This window comes from Piliocolobus tephrosceles, chromosome X (assembly GCF_002776525.5).
Source record: "Piliocolobus tephrosceles isolate RC106 chromosome X, ASM277652v3, whole genome shotgun sequence".
Lineage (NCBI taxonomy): Eukaryota > Metazoa > Chordata > Mammalia > Primates > Cercopithecidae > Piliocolobus > Piliocolobus tephrosceles.
Genome location: NC_045455.1, coordinates 71,778,896 through 71,798,306, shown reverse-complemented (window position 1 = coordinate 71,798,306; position 19,411 = coordinate 71,778,896). Strand labels below are relative to the sequence as shown.

Here is a 19,411-nt window from a genome sequence, read left to right as displayed (position 1 = left end):
TTTTTTTTTTTTTTTTTTTTTTTTTTTTTGTGAGACGGAGTCTCGCTCTGTCATCCAGGCTGGAGTGCAGTGGCGCGATCTCGGCTCACTGCAAGCTCTGCCTCCCGGGTTCACGCCATTCTCCTGCCTCAGCCTCACGAGTAGCTGGGACTACAGGCGTCCACCACTGCGCCCGGCTAATTTTTTGTATTTTTAGTAGAGACGGGGTTTCACCGTGTTAGCCAGGATGGTCTCGATCTCCTGACCTCGTGATTCGCCCACCTCAGCCTCCCAAAGTGCTGGGATTACAGGCGTGAGCTACCGCGCCCAGCTCATTTCCCAAGTATTTCTAATCAAAATGTGTATGATGTGACTTGAGAATATTCAAGGGCTTGGTAGTTCCACATGCATCACACTGAACTGGCCCACTGTCTATGGCCTGCAGTTCCCGTATACTGTTCATTCCCCTGAGTCATACATACCATCATGGGACTCTGTGGACTCTTGTAGATGGGGAGTTGGCAAGGAATCGAACGGTGGAAGTGAATTACTTACTTATCTAAATGGGAGAGTTTAAGCAGTAGGAGGTCCTAGAATTAGTACTTGGGCATAACTCACTTTATATTTATGAAAATAATCTGGGAGAAGAAATGGATAGTGAAGTCTCCTGAGTTGTGTATAGTGAAATGATAGTGTCAAGAAGATTGCTAAGTGCTCTCTAAATTGGTTCCTCACTGCCCACCCCCCGCCACACACACACACACACACACACACACACACACACACACAAGTTTATGAGGCTCAGTGTAGATTAGTGTGGAGTATAAAAATCTAATCTTTTGGGATTATGGGAGGAAAGGTGCCTAAGTGTTATTGTTTAATGTTCCCTAAAAGCATTATCCCTTCTGACTGTTGAGGTAAAATAGTGCATATGAAATAATCTAGACCTGTATAGAAAAATCACCCAAAAGGGTCAAGGAAGTGAAAAATAGGGACACTAGTCTAAGTAAAATAGATAATTATGATATGATAAAGAGCAGAAGAGGAATAAAACAGTTGCTTTTTATTCATTTGCACCCACTATGTAGTTTGTCTGAAAGTGACCCTGTCTCCTGTGAAGAAAATTATATAACCTTGAGTCATATTTTAATATGACAAGGAATATTGAGAAAAAATTTTGAGACTAGTTTAAATAAATGGTTATCATGAGTAATCTGTATAATTTCAGGAGATGTTCCAATGAAATTATTTTTTCTACTTCTGTTAAACTCAGACATTCTATTCACTACTGGTTGAAAGTCGTATGAGAAATTGATTTGAGTACCCTAAAAGATTAAATCTAAAACATATACCTAAAGATTAGTGAATTATTTAAATCAGATGTATAAGGGATTACCCAAAACTATAAGCTGCCATATTTTCATGTTTTTGGGTGTTGTGATTAAATTATCATTGGTTATAATTAGCACTTCCGTGAACATTACATATTTTACCTGCAGCTGAATGACATGTAGGAAGAAATTTTTTTAATCTTTGAAACATCAGAAGAGATAAAATACTTTTTGATCTAATATAGCTAAATATCCCCTATCAGAATACATAAAGGATGAACACATATTTTACAAGTTTTGATTCTAAAATCCAATATGTAAACTAAATAAATATTAAAAGTTATGCTTATTCAAATAACTCCCATACATTTCTGTTCAATATGTGATATGAACAGAACTTTTACTCCAAGTATTATTTAAGGCTATTTTGTATGCCAAGCTTTCATCCCCACTCCTGGGAACCATATCAATATGGGTACTGGAATACATACTATGGGACAGGCCATTTACTCAGTGTTTTATAAAGATTATCTCACTTATTTCTATTACAATTCTCATTGTTTTCCATGAGAGCACCAAAGGACTAAAGAAGTTGAATAACTTGACCAAAGATCACACCTAGGGACGGAACTGGAACTTAAAACCAGAGCTTGGTTTCAGACCTGCCATACCATGGTACATTCTTTTACTCCAAGTATTATTTAAGGCTATTTTGTATGCCATAAATTTGCTTTAGTCTCTAATTTTTAATGCACAATTACTGGCATTTTTACTCTCTTTAATATTGAGTTATAAATATTACTGGTTCTTCTAATAGAAAAGCTTTCATCCCCACTCCTGGGAACCATATCAAATTATTTAGGCACTTTATTTGGAGTTAGAGTTTGAAAAGGTTTTTGTTTGTTTGTTTTTGAGTTGAAGCCTCACTCTGTAGCCCAAGCTGGAGTGCAGTGGCATGATCTCAGCTCACCGCAGCCTCCGCTTCCCAGGTACAAGCCATTCTCCTGCCTCAGCCTCCAGAGTAGCTGGGATTACAGGTGTGCGCCGCTGCACTTGACTAATTTTTTGTATATTTAGTAGAGACAAGGTTTCACCATGTTGGCCAGCCTGGTCTTAAACTCCTAACCTCAGGTAATCCTCCCACCTCGGCCTCCCAAACCACGCCTGGCCTGAAAAGTTTTTAAAGAATAAAACTCAAGTATTTTCTCATTTATCATCCGTTGGAGTTTAAGGTGATTTTATTTCTATCATGGAAAGAGTAGCCACTTGGTCATGTATTGAGGAGTAATAAATGGTCCCTGATCAGCTCAACGTTTTTTCCCCTCATATATTTCTGCTTTATGCCTGTACTAAAATAGTGTGTAGAGTGTCTGCTTAACAGGAAAAGCATTAGCAGTAAAGAGTTTCTTCCATCACGTGCTGTCCCTTCTGATTCCCTTCGCTCTTCCCACTCCCTCATTCCTCTTCCCTGTCACACACACATTTATTTTGGAATCTGAACTTTCCAAGATGAAAAGCAGTTTGCTTTCATTAAGTAGCATGATAATTCATGCCTGACTTGAAGGAAAGAAAAAAAAATAGGCGCGGTGGCTTAGGCCTGTAATCCCAGCACTTTGGGAGGCCGAGGCGGGCAGATCACCTGAGGTTGGGAGTTTGAGACCAGCCTGATCAACATGGAGAAACCCCGTCTCTACTAAAAATACAAAATTAGCCAGGCGTGGTGGTGCCTGCCTCTAGTCCCAGCTACTTGGGAGGCTGAGGCGGGAGAATTGCTTGAATCTGGGAGGCACAGGTTGCAGTGAGCCGAGATCGCACCATTGCATTCCAGTCTGGGCAACAAGAGTGAAATTCTCAAAAAAAAAAAAGGGGGGGCGGGGGGGGGAGAAAAAAATATATTGCAGTGAATAAATTGAAAGTAACCAAAATGTATAATTATTTGGACAAAATCTCCGGGCAGTGCAGTCTTAGTTATCTTGTTGCTCACAGATTCATGAGAAGCAGTTGTTAGGTGAGCTGCCTGCCTCCCCGGCCCCTCCCCTGTTTGGGCATGTGTGTTTGTTTGCAACCAGAGTGCTGGTGACTTAGAAGTAATGCCACTGCTTAAGGTAAAAGTATCCCCTGAACATATCTTCAAGTTCCAGATACAGATATTTCAAAAGGAAAGAATCTAAGAGATAAGGAAGCTAGGTAAGATAGTCGAAATGTTCTGATCATAAGGTAAGATGCTTATATTTTGGACTGTTTAGTGGAGATCTTGTGTTGTCTAGCTAACAGAGGTAATATAGTGACTCTGGAATGCTAGTGATATACTCTTCCTAGAAAAGTGAAAGTTAGGCAGTGGATTGACAGTCTTACAGTGTTTCTTTGAAAAACAGAAGTTAGGCAGTAATTTAAAAAAATAAAAACAAGACACGAACAAAAAGACTCCATTAGTCTGTCATCTATTTGACCTTACTCAACACATACCAAAAACTTGTGGATGCTTGTTGTTTCTAACAGAAATCTTGGAGAAAACAAAGTCCAATGTGACTCATCATTCCCTCACTGGGCATAGGCCCCTTCAGAACACATTTGAATCAGATGTGTAAGAAATTACCCAAAACTGTAAGCTGCCATATTTTTATGGCATGTAATGGACATAGTGTGGACATTATATATTTTCTTAAATAGCTATAAATATTTTAAATTGGGATAGTATATAGTTAATAAGCTTAAAAAGATGCCTGCATTGCTTCATTATATCTAAGATGCAATTATGATACAGGTAATGAACACAGAACAAGGAATTTGAATTTTCCCCCCCGCTCTGCCCCTTACAAGCTTTGTGGTCATGGGCTTGTCACAGTTCTGCTGGGACTTAGTTAGGGATTTGAATTATATTCTCATGTAGAAGAATTCAAGTCAGTATTAAGTCTTTCACTAAGAGGAAGCTATTAGGTTGAATCCTGTGAAGATGCTGGTTTTATATGCCAAAAATGATCCAATTTCTGTATTACGTGGAGGGTTTTTTGTTGTTGTTGTTGTTGTTTTGTTTTTTAATTCTTAGCCTGAACACCAACTGCCATGCACTGTCCTGAGAACAATCTAGGAGAGCCCATCAGCCAACTCATGGATTCACCTTAGGATGGGAGCATGGGGATGGAGGGAAAGGGAATTGCTGTTCCTTTCAAAGACTGTAGTCTTGATACCAGTGGTTATTTCCCACTTGTGCCATGACTTTGCTGCTTCTAGTAATAACTCTTTGCTGCTGCTTTGTTTAAAGTGAAAAACCCCTGGAATATAGATATATATAGATCAGAACAGCCAACTAGTGACATGGTATAGCCGGTGTATGTGTTTTGGTCTTGAAAGGGTTTTCTGTTGGTTTGGTTTGGTATGGGAGAATTGCTCATTTAAAAAATTGAATTAGTTAGCAATGTTTGTTAAATGATTTCACAGAAAATTATAATTACCGACCGGGCAGAGTGGCTCACACCTATATTCCCAGCACTTTGGGAGGCAAAGTGGTTGGATCACCTGAGGTCAGGAGTTCAAGACCAGCCTGGCCAACATGGCAAAATCCTGTCTCTACCAAAAATACAAAAATTAGTCGGACATGGTGGTGGGTGCCAGTAATCCCAGCTACTCAGGAGGCTGAGGCAGGAGAATTGCTTGAACCTAGGATGCAGAGGTTGCAGGGAGCTGAGATCACGCCATTGCACTCCAGCCTGGGTGACAAGAGGGAAACTCCCTCTCAAAAAAAAGGAAAGAAAATTATAAATTCTTGGCTGAGTATGGCGACTCATGCCTGTAATCCCAGCACTTTGGGAGACCCAGGTGGGCGGATCACTTGAGCTCAGGAGTTTGAGACCAGCCTGGGCAACATGGCAAAACCCTGTTATTACGGAAAAAAAAAAAAAAAAAAAAATTACAAAAATTAGTTGGGCGTGGTGGCATGCACCTTTTTTCCCAGCCACTAGGGCAGCTGGGGCAGGAGGATCGAATGAGCCCAGGAGGTTGAGGCTGCAGTGTGCCGTGATCGTACCACAGACCACTGCACTCTCCAACCTGGGCAACAGAACAAGACCCTGCCTTAAAAAAAGTAAATAAATATAATATATATATGTCTGCATTCTTAAATAATTAGAAGATCTGATAATAAATACTGTGCCTACATTCCTACAGAGTGATAACCAGCTAGAGCTGAGGACTTGCTACCCACCTGGGGTGGACCATATTCTCTATTTTCTGGTTTGCTCTAGCCCCAACCTCTCTCTCTTACGTCCTACTGCACTGGACAGGCCCCTGTAGACATTTGAGTTTGTGATTCTCTTACACCATCCAATAGACTTTCTGCAGTGGTAGAAGTGTGTTGTATTTTTGTTGTCCGATATGATAGCCACTAGCTACATGTGACAGTTAAGCACTTGAAAGGTGGCTAGTGTCCTTGAGGAGGTGAATTCTTAATTTTATGTATTTTTAATTAATTTAAATAGACACATACGGCTAGTGGCTACCATATTGGACAGTTCAAGTCAACAATGGAGTATTTTCCTTTACTGGCTATTTCCTACAGAGTGAAAAGCAAGCTTTAATGCATTTTATATCTATTCTCTTAAATGCTGAATCTAAATGTTAACCTGTATTACTGTAAGCCTTATGATTTGAAAGCAAAATAACCCTCTCTGATGAAATGGAGCCTAAGACTTTTCTTTTTTCCCCCTTATTTGTTTATTCAACACACTGGGTTTTACATGCCTGTTTTGGGCCCTAGGCATATGATCGTGGTCCCTGTTTTCAGGAAGCTTACAGATAATTAATCAATATTTCCAGAGATACTTGCCCAAGTCATTTAATATTTACTATCTGCAATCCCTTCAGTACCCCTGCCAGATAAGGATATAATACATTTACTTGTTAATTCAAAGCCCTAAAATTTCCTCATTGCCACTTAGATTCACATTCTAATAGATTGATATATACTTACTATTGCAGTCCTCTGAAAAACATCTTACTCCCAAAATACTGAAACTTCCTATAAAGGTGCTGTTTTAAAACTAGGCTTCTTCATAACTTTTTCATATTCGTATATCAGCTCAGCCCTCACCCTGTTACTTTACCTGGACTTTCTCCCAGCCTTCTGTCTGCCTTCTTCCAAGCTGCGCCTTCTGCTGGAACTTCTTTTTTTTTTTTTAAACTGACTTTGGGCCAAGTGTGTTTGCTCTCACTCACGGGCAGTCTCAGCACTCTACTGCTCTTCCTGCTTCTTGCCATGAATACTTTTTCCCTTCTTTCACCCTGCAAATATCAGCCTCCATCTCCCCCTTTCAAAAATGAAATACATATGTTTAGAAAATACATTTTCTTTTGTAGAACTTATCCTTTAAAAAATAACAAATTGCAATCAGGTGCACAAAAGATAGATGAATGCTGAAGTGATATATTTATGTTTTTTTTTTTTTTTTGAGACAGAGTCTCGCTTTGTCGCCCAGGCTGGAGTGCAGTGGCCAGATCTCCGCTCACTGCAAGCTCTGCCTCCCGGGTTCATGCCATTCTCCTGCCTCAGCCTCCCGAGTAGCTGGGACTACAGGCGCCTGACACCTCGCCCGGCTAGTTTTTTGTATGTTTTAGTAGAGATGGGGTTTCACCGGGTTAGCCAGGATGGTCTCGATCTCCTGACCTCGTGATCCGCCCTTCTCGGCCTCCCAAAGTGCTGGGATTACAGGCGTGAGCCACTGCGCCCGGCCTATTTATGTTTTTAAATGACTTTTACATTGACAGTTGCTGGTGGAAACATTTGTTGTTTAGGGTTTTTGTAGTTGTTTAATTCCGTTGATAATGAAATTAGCAAGGCAGTATTAGGGTTTTACTTAGACATGAAAATAGTCCACATGTATAAAATTAGGTAGAATTATGGTATTTGTTAATATGGGACTCGGCCTTTTTCTTTGTGATCTAATTGTCTAACAAAGGTGTCATTTATCCATTTGCTTAAAGAATATTTATGGAGTTGCTATTATATGAGAAATGCTATACTTTCAAATGAGATAAATGGAGGATTTATTGGCTAAAACTTACAGATTTCTCTTCCAAATCTGCCAGCAGTTTAGGTTGAGAGTTTTTCATTTTTTCATTTAGTTACGTCTTACCCATGTTCATTCTATAAAATATTTGGAGGATGTATGTGCTACTATTATTTTTATTAAATGGATTTTATGTTTTCAGAATATACAAAGTAATTTGCAAATTAAATTCTCAGTATAGTACATAACTTTTCACAAAATGTAAGAATGAAATACAGTTATTTCTTGGTATCCCCAGGGGATTGATTCCAGGACACCCTCAGATACCAACATTCTCGGATGCTCAAGTCCCTTATATAAAATCGTGTTGTATTTGCATATAACCTACCTGCATCCTTCTGTGTGCTTTAAATCAGGGGTCCCCAACGCCTGGGCCGCATACTGGTCCATGCCTGTTAGGAACCAGGCCACACAGGAGGAGTGAGCAGGGGCAAGCGAGCATTACTGCCTGAGCTCCGCCTCTGTTCTGATCAGCAGTGGCGTTAGATTCTCAAAGGAGCATGAGCCCTTCTGTAAACTGCACATGCGAGAGATCTAGGTTGCATGCTCCTTATGGGAATCTAACTAATGTCTGATGATCTGAAATGGAACAGTTTCATCCCAAAACCATCTGCCACACCTTCCACACTGTTGGTGGAAAAATTGTCTTCCACAAAACCAGTCCCTGGTGCCATAAAGGTTGGGGACCGATATGTTATTAAATCTCTTGATTACTTACAATGCCTAACAATGTAAATGCTGTGTAAGTAGTGGTTATACTGTTTTGTTTTGTTTTTTTTAATTCATTTTGTTTTATTGTTGTTTTTTGGGGTTTTTGTTTGTTTTTTGAGACGGAGTCTTGCTTTGTCACTCAGACTGGAGTGCAGTTGCACAGCCTCCACCTCCTGGGTTGAAACGATTCTCCTGCCTCAGCCTCCTGAGTAGCTGGGATTACAGGCAGCTGCCACCACACCTGGCTAATTTTTGTATTTTTAATAGAGACACAGTTTCACCATGTTGGCCAGGCTGGTCTCAGATTCCTGACCTCAAGTGATCCGCCCGCCTTGGCCTCCCAAAGTGCTGGGATTATAGGCGTGAGCCACTGTGCCCAGCCAGTTTTTTGGGGTTTTTTTAAACAAATATTTTCTATCCACAGTTTGTTGAATCTGCATGTGCCCAATATGCAGATACAGTGGCCCAACTGTAATTTTGACAAGGGTAATTATAACCATGGTTATGTCCCAATGACTTAGTGACATTGACTTACTAGGAATCTTTTTTTCAGTGTTGTAAAGGAGAATGTGCTCTTTCTGTGTGTGTATAGAATTGTGTTAGTTGTAGGGAGGCTGAACTAACAAGGAGAAATTACTTTGAACTGAGTTCCATGAGATCTTTTTGTTGTTGTTGAGACGGAGCCTCGCTCTGTCGCCCAGGCTGGAGTGTGCAGTGGCCGGATCTCAGCTCACTGCAAGCTCCGCCTCCCGGATTTACGCCATTCTCCTGCCTCAGCCTCCTGAATATCTGGGACTACAGGCGCCTGCCACATCGCCCAGCTAGTTTTTTTGTATTTTTTTAGTAGAGACGGGGTTTCACCGTGTTAGCCAGGATAGTCTCGATCTCCTGACCTCGTGATCCACCCGTCTCGGCCTCCCAAAGTGCTGGGATTACAGGCTTGAGCCACCGCGCCCAGCCCCTCATGAGATTTTAATTAGAGATTTTTATTCTGTTACACGGCCTTTTGGGGACCATACAGAGTTAGGATTAATCGCATGAACCCTAGATTGAGAAGAAAAATCCGATTTTGTTTTGTTTTTGCTTACTATGAGGAAAAAATGATATTGAGATGATATAGGGAAAGTTCTTACCACAGTTTCCAGCACACAGTAAGTGTTCTTTAAATGTCTTATTTTTGTTACAGTTGTCATTTTATTCGTATTGTATTTCTATGCTAGGTAGCCCTTGAGCTTTGTTTTTTTGATGGGAAAAAATATGAGCTAAAACGTATTCTTTAGATATTAATAATAGAGAGACTAGTAATTCCAGAAGTTGATCTTGACTATTTCCTTATAGTAGTAACAAAGCTATTTAATTTTATATAACCAAGGTTATACAATGATAGTCATTGTTAGTCATTATTTCTGTCTCTTTTTTTGAGACAGAGTCTCACTCTGTTGCCCAGGCTAGAGTGCAGTGGCACAATCTTGTCTCACTGCAACCTCTGCCTCCTGGGTTCAAGCGATTCTCCTGCCTCAGCCTCCCGAGTAGCTGGGATTACAGATGTGAGCCACCATGCCTGGCTAATTTTTTGTATTTTTAGTAGAGATGGAGTTTCATCATGTTGGCTAGGCTGGTCTTGAGCTCCTGACCTCAAGTGATTCGGCCTCCCAAAATGCTGGGATTACAGGCATGAGCCGCTCTGCCCAGCTGGTCCTTATTTCTTGTCCGGAGGAAAGAGTTACTCTTGAAGCTTTCTACATCAGATGTTTGTATCTATTTTAATGTAAGTGTGAGGCGGAAAGAGAAACTGGTATCTTTATGTAAAACATTAAGAATTCAAAATAGAAGGTGGTAATTTTTCTTCTCTTATTTTCAACTGGAATAGTTTTTCTACATCTGAAAATGGAGCATGTAATTTACAAATTTTCTAGTAAAATATGGTGAGTCCCATAGGAAACAGTTTTACAGTGATGTAGTCTGTCTACCCTGCTTAGGTTATAGTTGCTGAAGCCAGAAATCTGAGCCCAGTTATTCTTTTTTTAAAAAAAAAATTTTGTTTTTAATTTTTAGTAGGTTTTTGAGGAACAGGTGGTGTTTGGTTACATGAGTAATTTCCTTAGTGGTGCTTTGTGGGATTCTGATGCACCCATCACCCAAATAGTGTACACTGTACCCAATGTATAAGCTTTTATGCCTCATCCCCCCTTTCCTTCTTGGCTGGGCACGGTGACTCACGCCTGTAGTCCTAGCTCTTTGGGAGGCTAAGGCAGGCAGATCACTTGAGGACAGGAGTTCAAGACCAGCCTGACGAACATGGCGAAACCCTGTCTCTACTAAAAATACAAAACAAACAAACAAAAAAAACAGGTGTGGTGGTACATGCCTGTAATCCCAAGAATCGCTTTAACCTGGGAGGCAGAGGCTGTGGTGAGCTGGTATCACGCCACTGCACTCCAGCCTGGGCAACATAGAGAGACCCTATCTCAAATTAAATTAAATTAAGCTTCCTGAATATAAGCTATTCTGTTAGACAGATACCTGGCTTTTTTGTTGGTTTGTTTTGTTTTTGAGATGGAGTCTCTGTCACCCAGGCTGAAGTGCAGTGGTGTGATCTCAGCTCACTGCAATCTCCGCCTCCTGGCTTCAAGGAATTCTCCTGCCTAAGCCTCCCAAGTAGCTGGGACTACAGGCACCCACCACCACGCCGAGCTAATTTTTTGTATTTTTAGTGGAGATGGGGTTTCACCATGTTAGCCAGGATGGTCTTGATCTCCTGACCTCGTGACCCACCTGCCTCGGCTTCCCAAAGTGCTGGGATTACAGGCATGAGCCACTGCGCCCAGCCACCTGTATCCTGTATTTTATTTTTTCCCAAGTATTTTAGTGTTTTTGATGTTGTAACTCAGGCAAATAATTTAGGGACTACTTTCATACTTCACCAACTTGAATTTCCAAGAATACCATTCTAAAGTTCCCTAAAATTAAAATTGCAATTTTTGTTGTTGTTGTTTGTCTGTTTTTGAGATGGAATCTCGCTCCGTTGCTCAGGCATGAGTGCATTGGCGAGATCTCAGCTCACCACAACCTCCTCCTCCTGGGTTCAAGCGATTCTCCTGCCTCAGCCTCCCGAGTAGCTGTGATTACAGGCACGCACCACCACACCCAGCTAATTTTTGTATTTGTAATGGAGACGGGGTTTCATCATGTTGGCCAGGCTTGTCTCGAACTCCTGACCTCGTGATCCACCCACCTCAGCCTCCCAAAGTGCTGGGATTACAGGCGTGAGCTACTGTGCCAGGCCTGATGTTTTTAAATAAATGGAGTTTTATTTCATTAGAATGAATTCTAGTTCAAGCTTGACTTAATTTGTTACTTGATACTTAATAGTCTTGCATTGTGACAAATAGATATGCATGATTTATGACTAGCATAGCAATTATTTTATAAATGTACTGTATGTTTCCAAGCACTTTCTCTATGTCTGTGGGGAATACCAGAAGACATGGTTAGTCCTGGCATTTGAAGAATATGTATTTATATTCTGAATTTGCACCAAGTTTTTTTTGTTTTTTGTTTTTGAGACGAAACTTTGCTCTTGTCGCCCAGGCTGGAGTGCAGTGGCACAATAGCTCACTGCAACCTCTGCCTCCTGGATTCAAGTGATTCTCTTGCCTCAGTCTCCTGAGTAGCTGGGATTACAGGCACCTGCCACCATGCCCAGCTCATTTTTTTGTATCTTTGGGAAAGACTGGGTTTCACCATGTTGACCAGGCTGGTCTTGAACTCCTGACCTCAGGCGATCTGCCCATCTCTGCCTCCTAAAGTGCTAGGATTACAGGCGTGAGCCATCACTCACAGCCAGCACCAAGTATTTTTTTTATGGTTTACAAAATAAAGTAAAACGTAGCCTGGCTGTATCTAAGTGATCGGCCATTATTTTTCTATTTCTGTTTCTTGAAAACAACACTGTATTTTTAAATTTTCTGAAAAAGTGGAGACTGTTTTTTAAAATGGTCAGGGTAGCCTTTTAGCTCACTCCCAGGTCAGACTAATACCTCTCTATGTAGTTTGTTGTTCTGCTTTACAAACCACGTATTTCCAAATTATATTATTTTGTACAAACCTAGATAAACCTTACCTTGACTTTGAAAGCATATTGAGGTTGGTAATGTTTAATTTAGTACACTGTTCAGTGATGAAATGGAGTTGCCAATTGTTCTTGACACTTCATGAGATAGTGTTAAATGAATTATTTAGTGCTAAGTAAAGAACCCTGCTAAATTATTTTAAATGATTCAAAGTGAGTTAAAGTACTTTAAGATTTAGTTCTTTATTATATTTTCAGTTCATGCATTAACCTTTTTAGTTTTGAATCATAAGATGTCCTCTTTTAATTTTAAATGTATAATAGAACAGTTAAATTTTTTAAATGAGTTGTTGTTTTTTTTTTTTAAACCAGTGTTTTCCTTTATGTAAAAGGTTAAATGCTTTGAGGATAAAAACTACATGACACTGTATGAGTGATGAAATTGGCTTTTAGAATTGTTGAATTAAAATTGAAAGTATGCTACATAAACCTGAGTCTGGATGCAGTGGCTACAAATAAATTCAAGTGTGAGAGTGTGACCAGAATAAGCTACTGTTTATAAAGAAGCACTTCACTAAACAAACTGAAACCCTGAGGAAATTTCAAATTGTGAAGTAATGGGAACAATCATTTAATATGGAAGGTAGGAGCTAGTGCATGCCTCCTTCCTTGAATGTCTCATAAGATCAAATCGTGGAGATGACTAAAACAGGGAAGATAATTTAGTGGCAACATAACAGATTACCATTTAGAGAGGCCAGACCCCTGAGAGCTGATTGCATTAGAGGGAGATGGGGCTAAGATTAGGACACAGGTATGTTCAGAAACAGACTGACACTTAGCTGTGTTTCCCACCACTTCCACCCCCGACCAAGTTAACACATTTAGCTGTCCTAACACTTTGTAAACATTCCTGTATCTGTCTTCAATCATTTTTCTCTCTCTGAAGGGTTATCTCTTAGAGCTTTGACATAACTTTCCTCGGAGGAATCATTTCCACCTAATCTTTTTGTCTTATCTCTTCTTTTTTGTTTTTCTTTTTTTGAGACAGGGTCTTACTCTGTCGCCCAGGCTGGAGTGCAGTGACACGATGTTGGCTCACTGCCACCTCTGCCTTCTGGGTTCAAGCGATTCTAATGCCTCAGCCTCCTGACTAGCTGAGATTACCGGCATGCACCACCATGTCCAGCTCATTTTTGTATTGTTAATAGAGACGGGGTTTCACTGTGTTCCCCAGGCTGGTCTTGAACTCCTGACCTCAAGTAATCTGCCTGCCTCCACCTTCCAAATTACAGGTGTGAGCCACCACGCCCAGCCCGCCTTATCTCTTACAAGCATGAGCAGCTCTGCTCCACTTTACCCTCAAAATGCACACGTTGGAATTAGTATTTTCTTTTTATCAGTATGCAGTCAGTTGTCCTGCCATCCCTCCATCACCCTTGGTCATCTTCAGTCCTGCAGTTAATTATAGTATTAAATGCTTGTCTTCCACTAGAGCAAGTCTTTACTGCTGTGTCTCCAACCTCTAACCCAGTGCCTGGCAGAAGTGGGTACCCAGTAAACACTTGCTATGATTGACAGCAAGAGGCTCCTTCCAGAGTCTGGAGCCAGAGGCAGATACAGGATAATGGTAGGGAGAACCAGAGAGATACGTAGGGACTAGATCCCAGAGAGTCTTAAAGTCCTATGAAGGAACTTGTGCTGCACCCTGAGAATAGTAAGAGGCCATCGAAGAATCATAAATCTAAATCCATCCTTGGGTCGCACGTCTCCCTTCCAGACTCTAGCTAGTTGATTTCTCAGTCTTAGCAAGAAAATTTAATCCATGTTCATAGAAACTCGATGTGGCACATGAAAAGCAAAGTATAATTGTAAGTATTATTTATGGTTACATATCCAGTAAGTTTCTAAAGACACTTCCAGAGAATTGTTTGTACTTTATAAAGTAAGTCATCTTATGTATTTAAAGGATAAGTACGGATTTATAAATAACTGGAATAATTTAAATATTTACATTTCCATACAGAAGTGAGTACACTGAATTTGGGGATCATGGTAAAAACAAAACCTATGACATTTTTAGATTTCAAATTGAAAAGGCAGTTGGTAGATATACCTTATATCTTCTCAGCAGTTTGACAGTATATACCTGAAAATAAACAGAAGTAAATACAGAATTATCTTCATCCAAGGAATTAAATAATAGGAACATTATACAAGCAAGCACCTTTTATACTTAATTCTGCTTTTGAAGGAATTTAAAATGGAAATTGTTTTTAGTTTCTGTTTTATTGATCCAAAGAATTTAAAGCCCCATTCAAATAAAATAATACATAGTGTTAAACTCGTATTATTTTTTAATAGCCAGCATTTTTGTGGTTTTCAAATGAACCATCCAAGAAATTATAATATTTCTTCTCTTTTTAAGAAAGTGTACTTCTTCGGGTTATAAAAGTAATAGATGCTTATTGCAGAACATTTAGAAAACAAACAAACTTAAAATGCATCCAGTCTGATCTCTTCCTTCTCATCTTTCATGTTAGTTTCACCGTTAAAAAAAAAAAACAACTGCCTTTTTTTAAAAATTAAAGCCAATTTTCTAACATGGTTTCCAATTTTTTTGCTGTAACCATTGCATCTCACTGGTTCCTGTTGGATTCATTTTCCTTCTTACTGAAATAAATTCTTGAGTAGTTTCTCAATGAGGATCTATAAATAATAAACATAAGCTTTTGTCCAAAAATGCTTGTTTTACACTTACTCTTCAATTATAATTTAACTAGATATGTTATGCAGTTTTCTTAAATATATTACAATCTTGTATTTTGATATCTTGCTGATGAGTTTAAAAGGTACAGTGATAACTTTTGCATCATTAAAAATAGTTGGCTTAGAAAGCTGTACTTTTCCTTCCTTAAAACAGTTTTTTAAATTTACTGTGCTGATATACGAAGTGAATTAATTTTCTAAATAAGTAAATGATTATGAGTCTTTCTATACTTAATATAAAACAAAATATCCTAAGATTGCTACTTAAATATACATATACTAGTCAACTATTATGTTTTATAATATACTATATATGGTGGCATATATTTTCAAAAGCAGTGTTTTGAGTTATATTTTATTTTCTGAGACATGGTCTCACTCTGTTGCCCAGGCTAGAGTGCAGTGGCACAATCACAGCTCACTGTGGCCTCGACCTCCCAGGCTCATGTGATCCTACCACCTCAGCCTCCTGAGCAGCTAGGACTACAGGCACTGTGCGTGGCTAATTGTTTTTTCTTAATTTTTTGTAGAGACAGGATCCATTTAGATGGTGTCCTGCAGCAGTTCTAGAGCAGTGCTGTCTAGTAGAGATTTCTGTGATGATAGAAGTGTTCTCTATCTGTGCTGTTCAGTAAACCTTGAGTGTTGATATATTCTCTTTTTATTTGCCTTTATCTTTATCAGCTGAGTAGACATTTTGAATTAATAACTTGATTGATTTTACACCATGTAATTTAAGATGATTTATTTTTACATGAAGATTTTTTTTTCCCCAGAAATTTAAGGCTGATTAGCTTCTTGGTTTTACTGGTTAAGATTTGCCTATATAATAAGCGGGTGAAAAGTACATTGTGGCATTGTAATAGTTTGTATGCTTAGCTTAGGTACTGGTTTCTACATTATAGTCACATATATTCAGTGCATTTTAAAAGTATTAATGCTAGTATATCTTCTGAGGTTACCTTTTAATATATTAGTTATTGAATAAAAAGAATTATAGAAGTAATAACTCTTCATATTTCACTCTGCTAAACAAGAGTGTTAATAATGCCTTATATTATTTTTCAGATTGCAAATAGAAGAGTCTTCCAAACCTGTGAGGCTATCACAACAGCTGGAAAAAGTTGTAACAACCAATTACAAACCTGTTGCTAATCATCAATACAATGTAAGTCTTCTGCTTGTCTCTTTTCATTCTTTTATATCTTCGTTCTTTTCTGTATCATAGAGTCTTAGGTTTTCAAATAACCTGAGCATTTACGCACCTTGCCATCAGGTGCTCGAAATACAGTATCTGATCTGGACTTAGTAAGGAATGTAACTGCTAAAAGTATAGAAAAGATATTCACTCTACATTGCAAATTATATAATGGCAAAAAGAAGGCAACCACTGTTCAAACTACCCTTGATAAGTTTTTACAAAGAAATAAAACACTTCAATTCTCAATGTTACTAATGTTTTAAATTACAATGTACTAAATAAATATTAGTTTTACTATTTTTAAAAATTATTCTATACCTTTGTGATGAACCATAAGAACGTTTTTAATGTGCTAACAAAAATTTTTAAAGGTCATGGAACAGTGGTAATTTTTCTCATCGATTATTAAGATCACTTTGCCTAGTTTCAGCTTTCACAGGCATTTTAATGGTCTCATACCACCATGCGAAGTGAGGACTATCTGTACAGTAGTACGCCCTTATCCACAGTTTCACTTAATGCAGTTTCAGTGACCCACAGTCAACTACAGTCAAAAATTTTGAATGGAAAATTCCAGATATAAGCAATTCATAAGTTGCAAATTGTGCAACCTTCTGAGTAGTATGATGAAACCTAGCACCATCTTGCTCCATCCCATCCATGATGTGAGTCATTCCTTTGTCCAGTATATCCACATTGTATATGCTACCCACTCATTAGTCACTTAGTAACCCTCTTGGTTAACAGATCGATCGACACATGATAAAAAGGAAGAAGGAGAGTGAGTACAGAACACCAAGATATTTTGAGAGAGCGAGAGAGAGAGACCACATTCACAGACTGTTACTACAGTATATGGTTATTGCTATTCTATTTTATTATGGGTTATTTTTGTTAATCTCTTCCTGTGCCTAATTTATAAATTAAACTTTATCATAGATATGTATGTATAGAAAAAACCATAATATATAGAGTTTGGTACTATCTGCAATTTCAGGCATGAAGTGGGAAAGGGAGGTGTCTTGCAGCGTATCTCCTGCCAATAAGGGGAAAGTATTGTATATTTATATTTCAAGACATTTTTTATGATTGTGTATCTTATATATACTATATGTATTATACAATATACACATTTATTGCATACGTATTATGTATACTTTGTGCCAGGTATTGGTCTGAGTGCTTCATAAGTGATCACATTTAATTTTCATTCCAACCCTATGAAGAAACTACAACGGATAAGGTAACAGGCAGAGAGATTGATTTACTTGAGGTGGTGCAGCCAGTAATTGATCAGTCCAGGTGTTGAACTCAGGCAGTCTAGCTTAGGAGCCATACTGTTAACCACTGTGTATGTTGCTGCTGGTGATTAGCAGTTGCTAAAAGGGCTAAGGGTTTTGGGTTTTGAAATGTCTGTAATGTAGTAAGTGTGATGGTTTCCTGAAAATAAAATACCCAAGTTAAGTCAAATAGCAATTAACAGTTGGAATTTTGTGTCCCACTTTGTTGTTTAAGATTACCTTTGATACTGAGTTTAGGAAGAAAATTTTCTTTAAGACTAGCCTTGGCAGGATACGGTGGCTCACACCTGTAATCCCAGCACTTTGGGAGGCCGAGGCAGGCGAATCACCTGAGGGTCAGGAGTTCAAGACCAGCCTGGCCAACATAGTGAAACCCCGTCTCTACTAAAAAGACAAAAATTAGCCAGGAGTGATGGCAAGCACCTGTAATTCCACCCACTCGGGAGGCTGAGGCAGGAGAATCGCCTGAACCCAGGAGGCAGAGGTTGCAGTGAGCCGAGATCATACCACTGTACTCCAGCCTGGGGGACAAGAGTGAGACTTTGTCTCAAAAAAAAAAAAGACTAGCCTTTAGTATCAACATTTATTAAGTGCCACAGGATAGTATCTACCAAACTGCTACTTTATGAAATTTGAATGATTGTTTTATATGAAAGTAGCAAGTGCAAATGCCACTAGGGCTAAGTAGATATCTTAAATGAGTGGGACAATGACATTTAAGAAAGTGAATAATAGAGACTATGTGAACTGGAGTGCACATGACCTGTATAAATACATTCACATTTTGAAATTGCTACACTATGTGAGTTAAACAAATCGGGTAAAAGTTCAACTGCATCCAGCCAAGCTTCCATTTTACAGCCTCTGGTTATGCTTTAGGAGGAAAGTAAACTAAAGAAAAGGACAGGTAAGGTATCAGATGATCCAGAAGAGGTATTTTTCTGTTGTTTTCTGACTTAGACAAATAGATAAAAGTCCGCATCTTTGTCCTCTTCCATTCTAGTCTTTTCTACTCTTGGATGGGAATACATACAGTTTTCTGGAGCTACGTGTAAATAGAGATTCTGTTCTATTTTGTAAAACAGTATAGATCTTAGTTGTTTTTACCTTTCTTCCTCATTGGTGTGCTGCTTCTGTAGCTCCTGACTCAGCTTTTTTGTCCTTTTATGGGCCAGGCTTCTCTGTGGTTTCTACTCTTGTGTATGTTTTTATTACAGTGAGTACAAGAAAGACCACACTTTCATAGGCTGTAAAGAGTTATTACCTTTCTAGAGGGAAGTTTGGTAGTTTATGTCAAATGCACTATAAAAGGATATATCCTTTGACCTAGCAGTGTTGTCTAGGAATTTATTATAGTGACACCAGTGCCCAAATATATATATATATATACACACAATGTTTCTCTCTATTGTTTAAGATAGGAAAAGATTGGAAACAAATGTCCCAAACTGGGGAATGATTAAATATTTTAAGTCATTATTTTTGGATGGTAGGATCTACAGTGATTTTATCCTAATTTTCTTTTTTATAAAATCTTTTCCAATTGTTGGAATCGTCACAGTGAGCACGTATTGCCTGAATTGTTGGTAAGCAATAACGTTATGTTGGGAAGGGGAAGATTGGAAAGGAAAGAAAGCCAGGGAAGAATAGCTAGCCATGATAGTACCCTACCGATTGTCTAAGACTTACCTTCTTTAAACTACAAGTACTTTTTAAATATCTGCTTCGTGCCTGAGATACATACCCCTGGTGAATAAAGTAAGTGGAAACATGTTACATTGTGAACGCCTTATTATATAAAGCTATAGCACCCTCTATAAAGATAATTAACATTAAGTGACATTTTAGTTCAAGATATCAACCTTTGTTAAGGTTGTCATAGTGAAAATAAGCCATTATAATAATCAGTCTTTAAGATTTTTACATACAAAGATTGACTATAATCTACCACATTGCATTTGAATGTTTAATCATTATTTTTTTGG

At 38.7% G+C, this 19,411-nt stretch overlaps 1 protein-coding gene across 1 annotated transcript in view; it reads left to right on the top strand.

Moving 5' to 3' along the window:
* The window catches only part of GTF2F2 (general transcription factor IIF subunit 2), a 166,550-nt gene that overhangs the window by 119,368 nt on the left and 27,771 nt on the right, over positions 1–19,411 (top strand). The window contains exon 6 of the mRNA XM_023187371.3: positions 15,993–16,092. Coding sequence (XP_023043139.1) covers positions 15,993–16,092 — 100 coding nt within the window. The remainder of the gene's footprint in view (positions 1–15,992; positions 16,093–19,411) is intronic.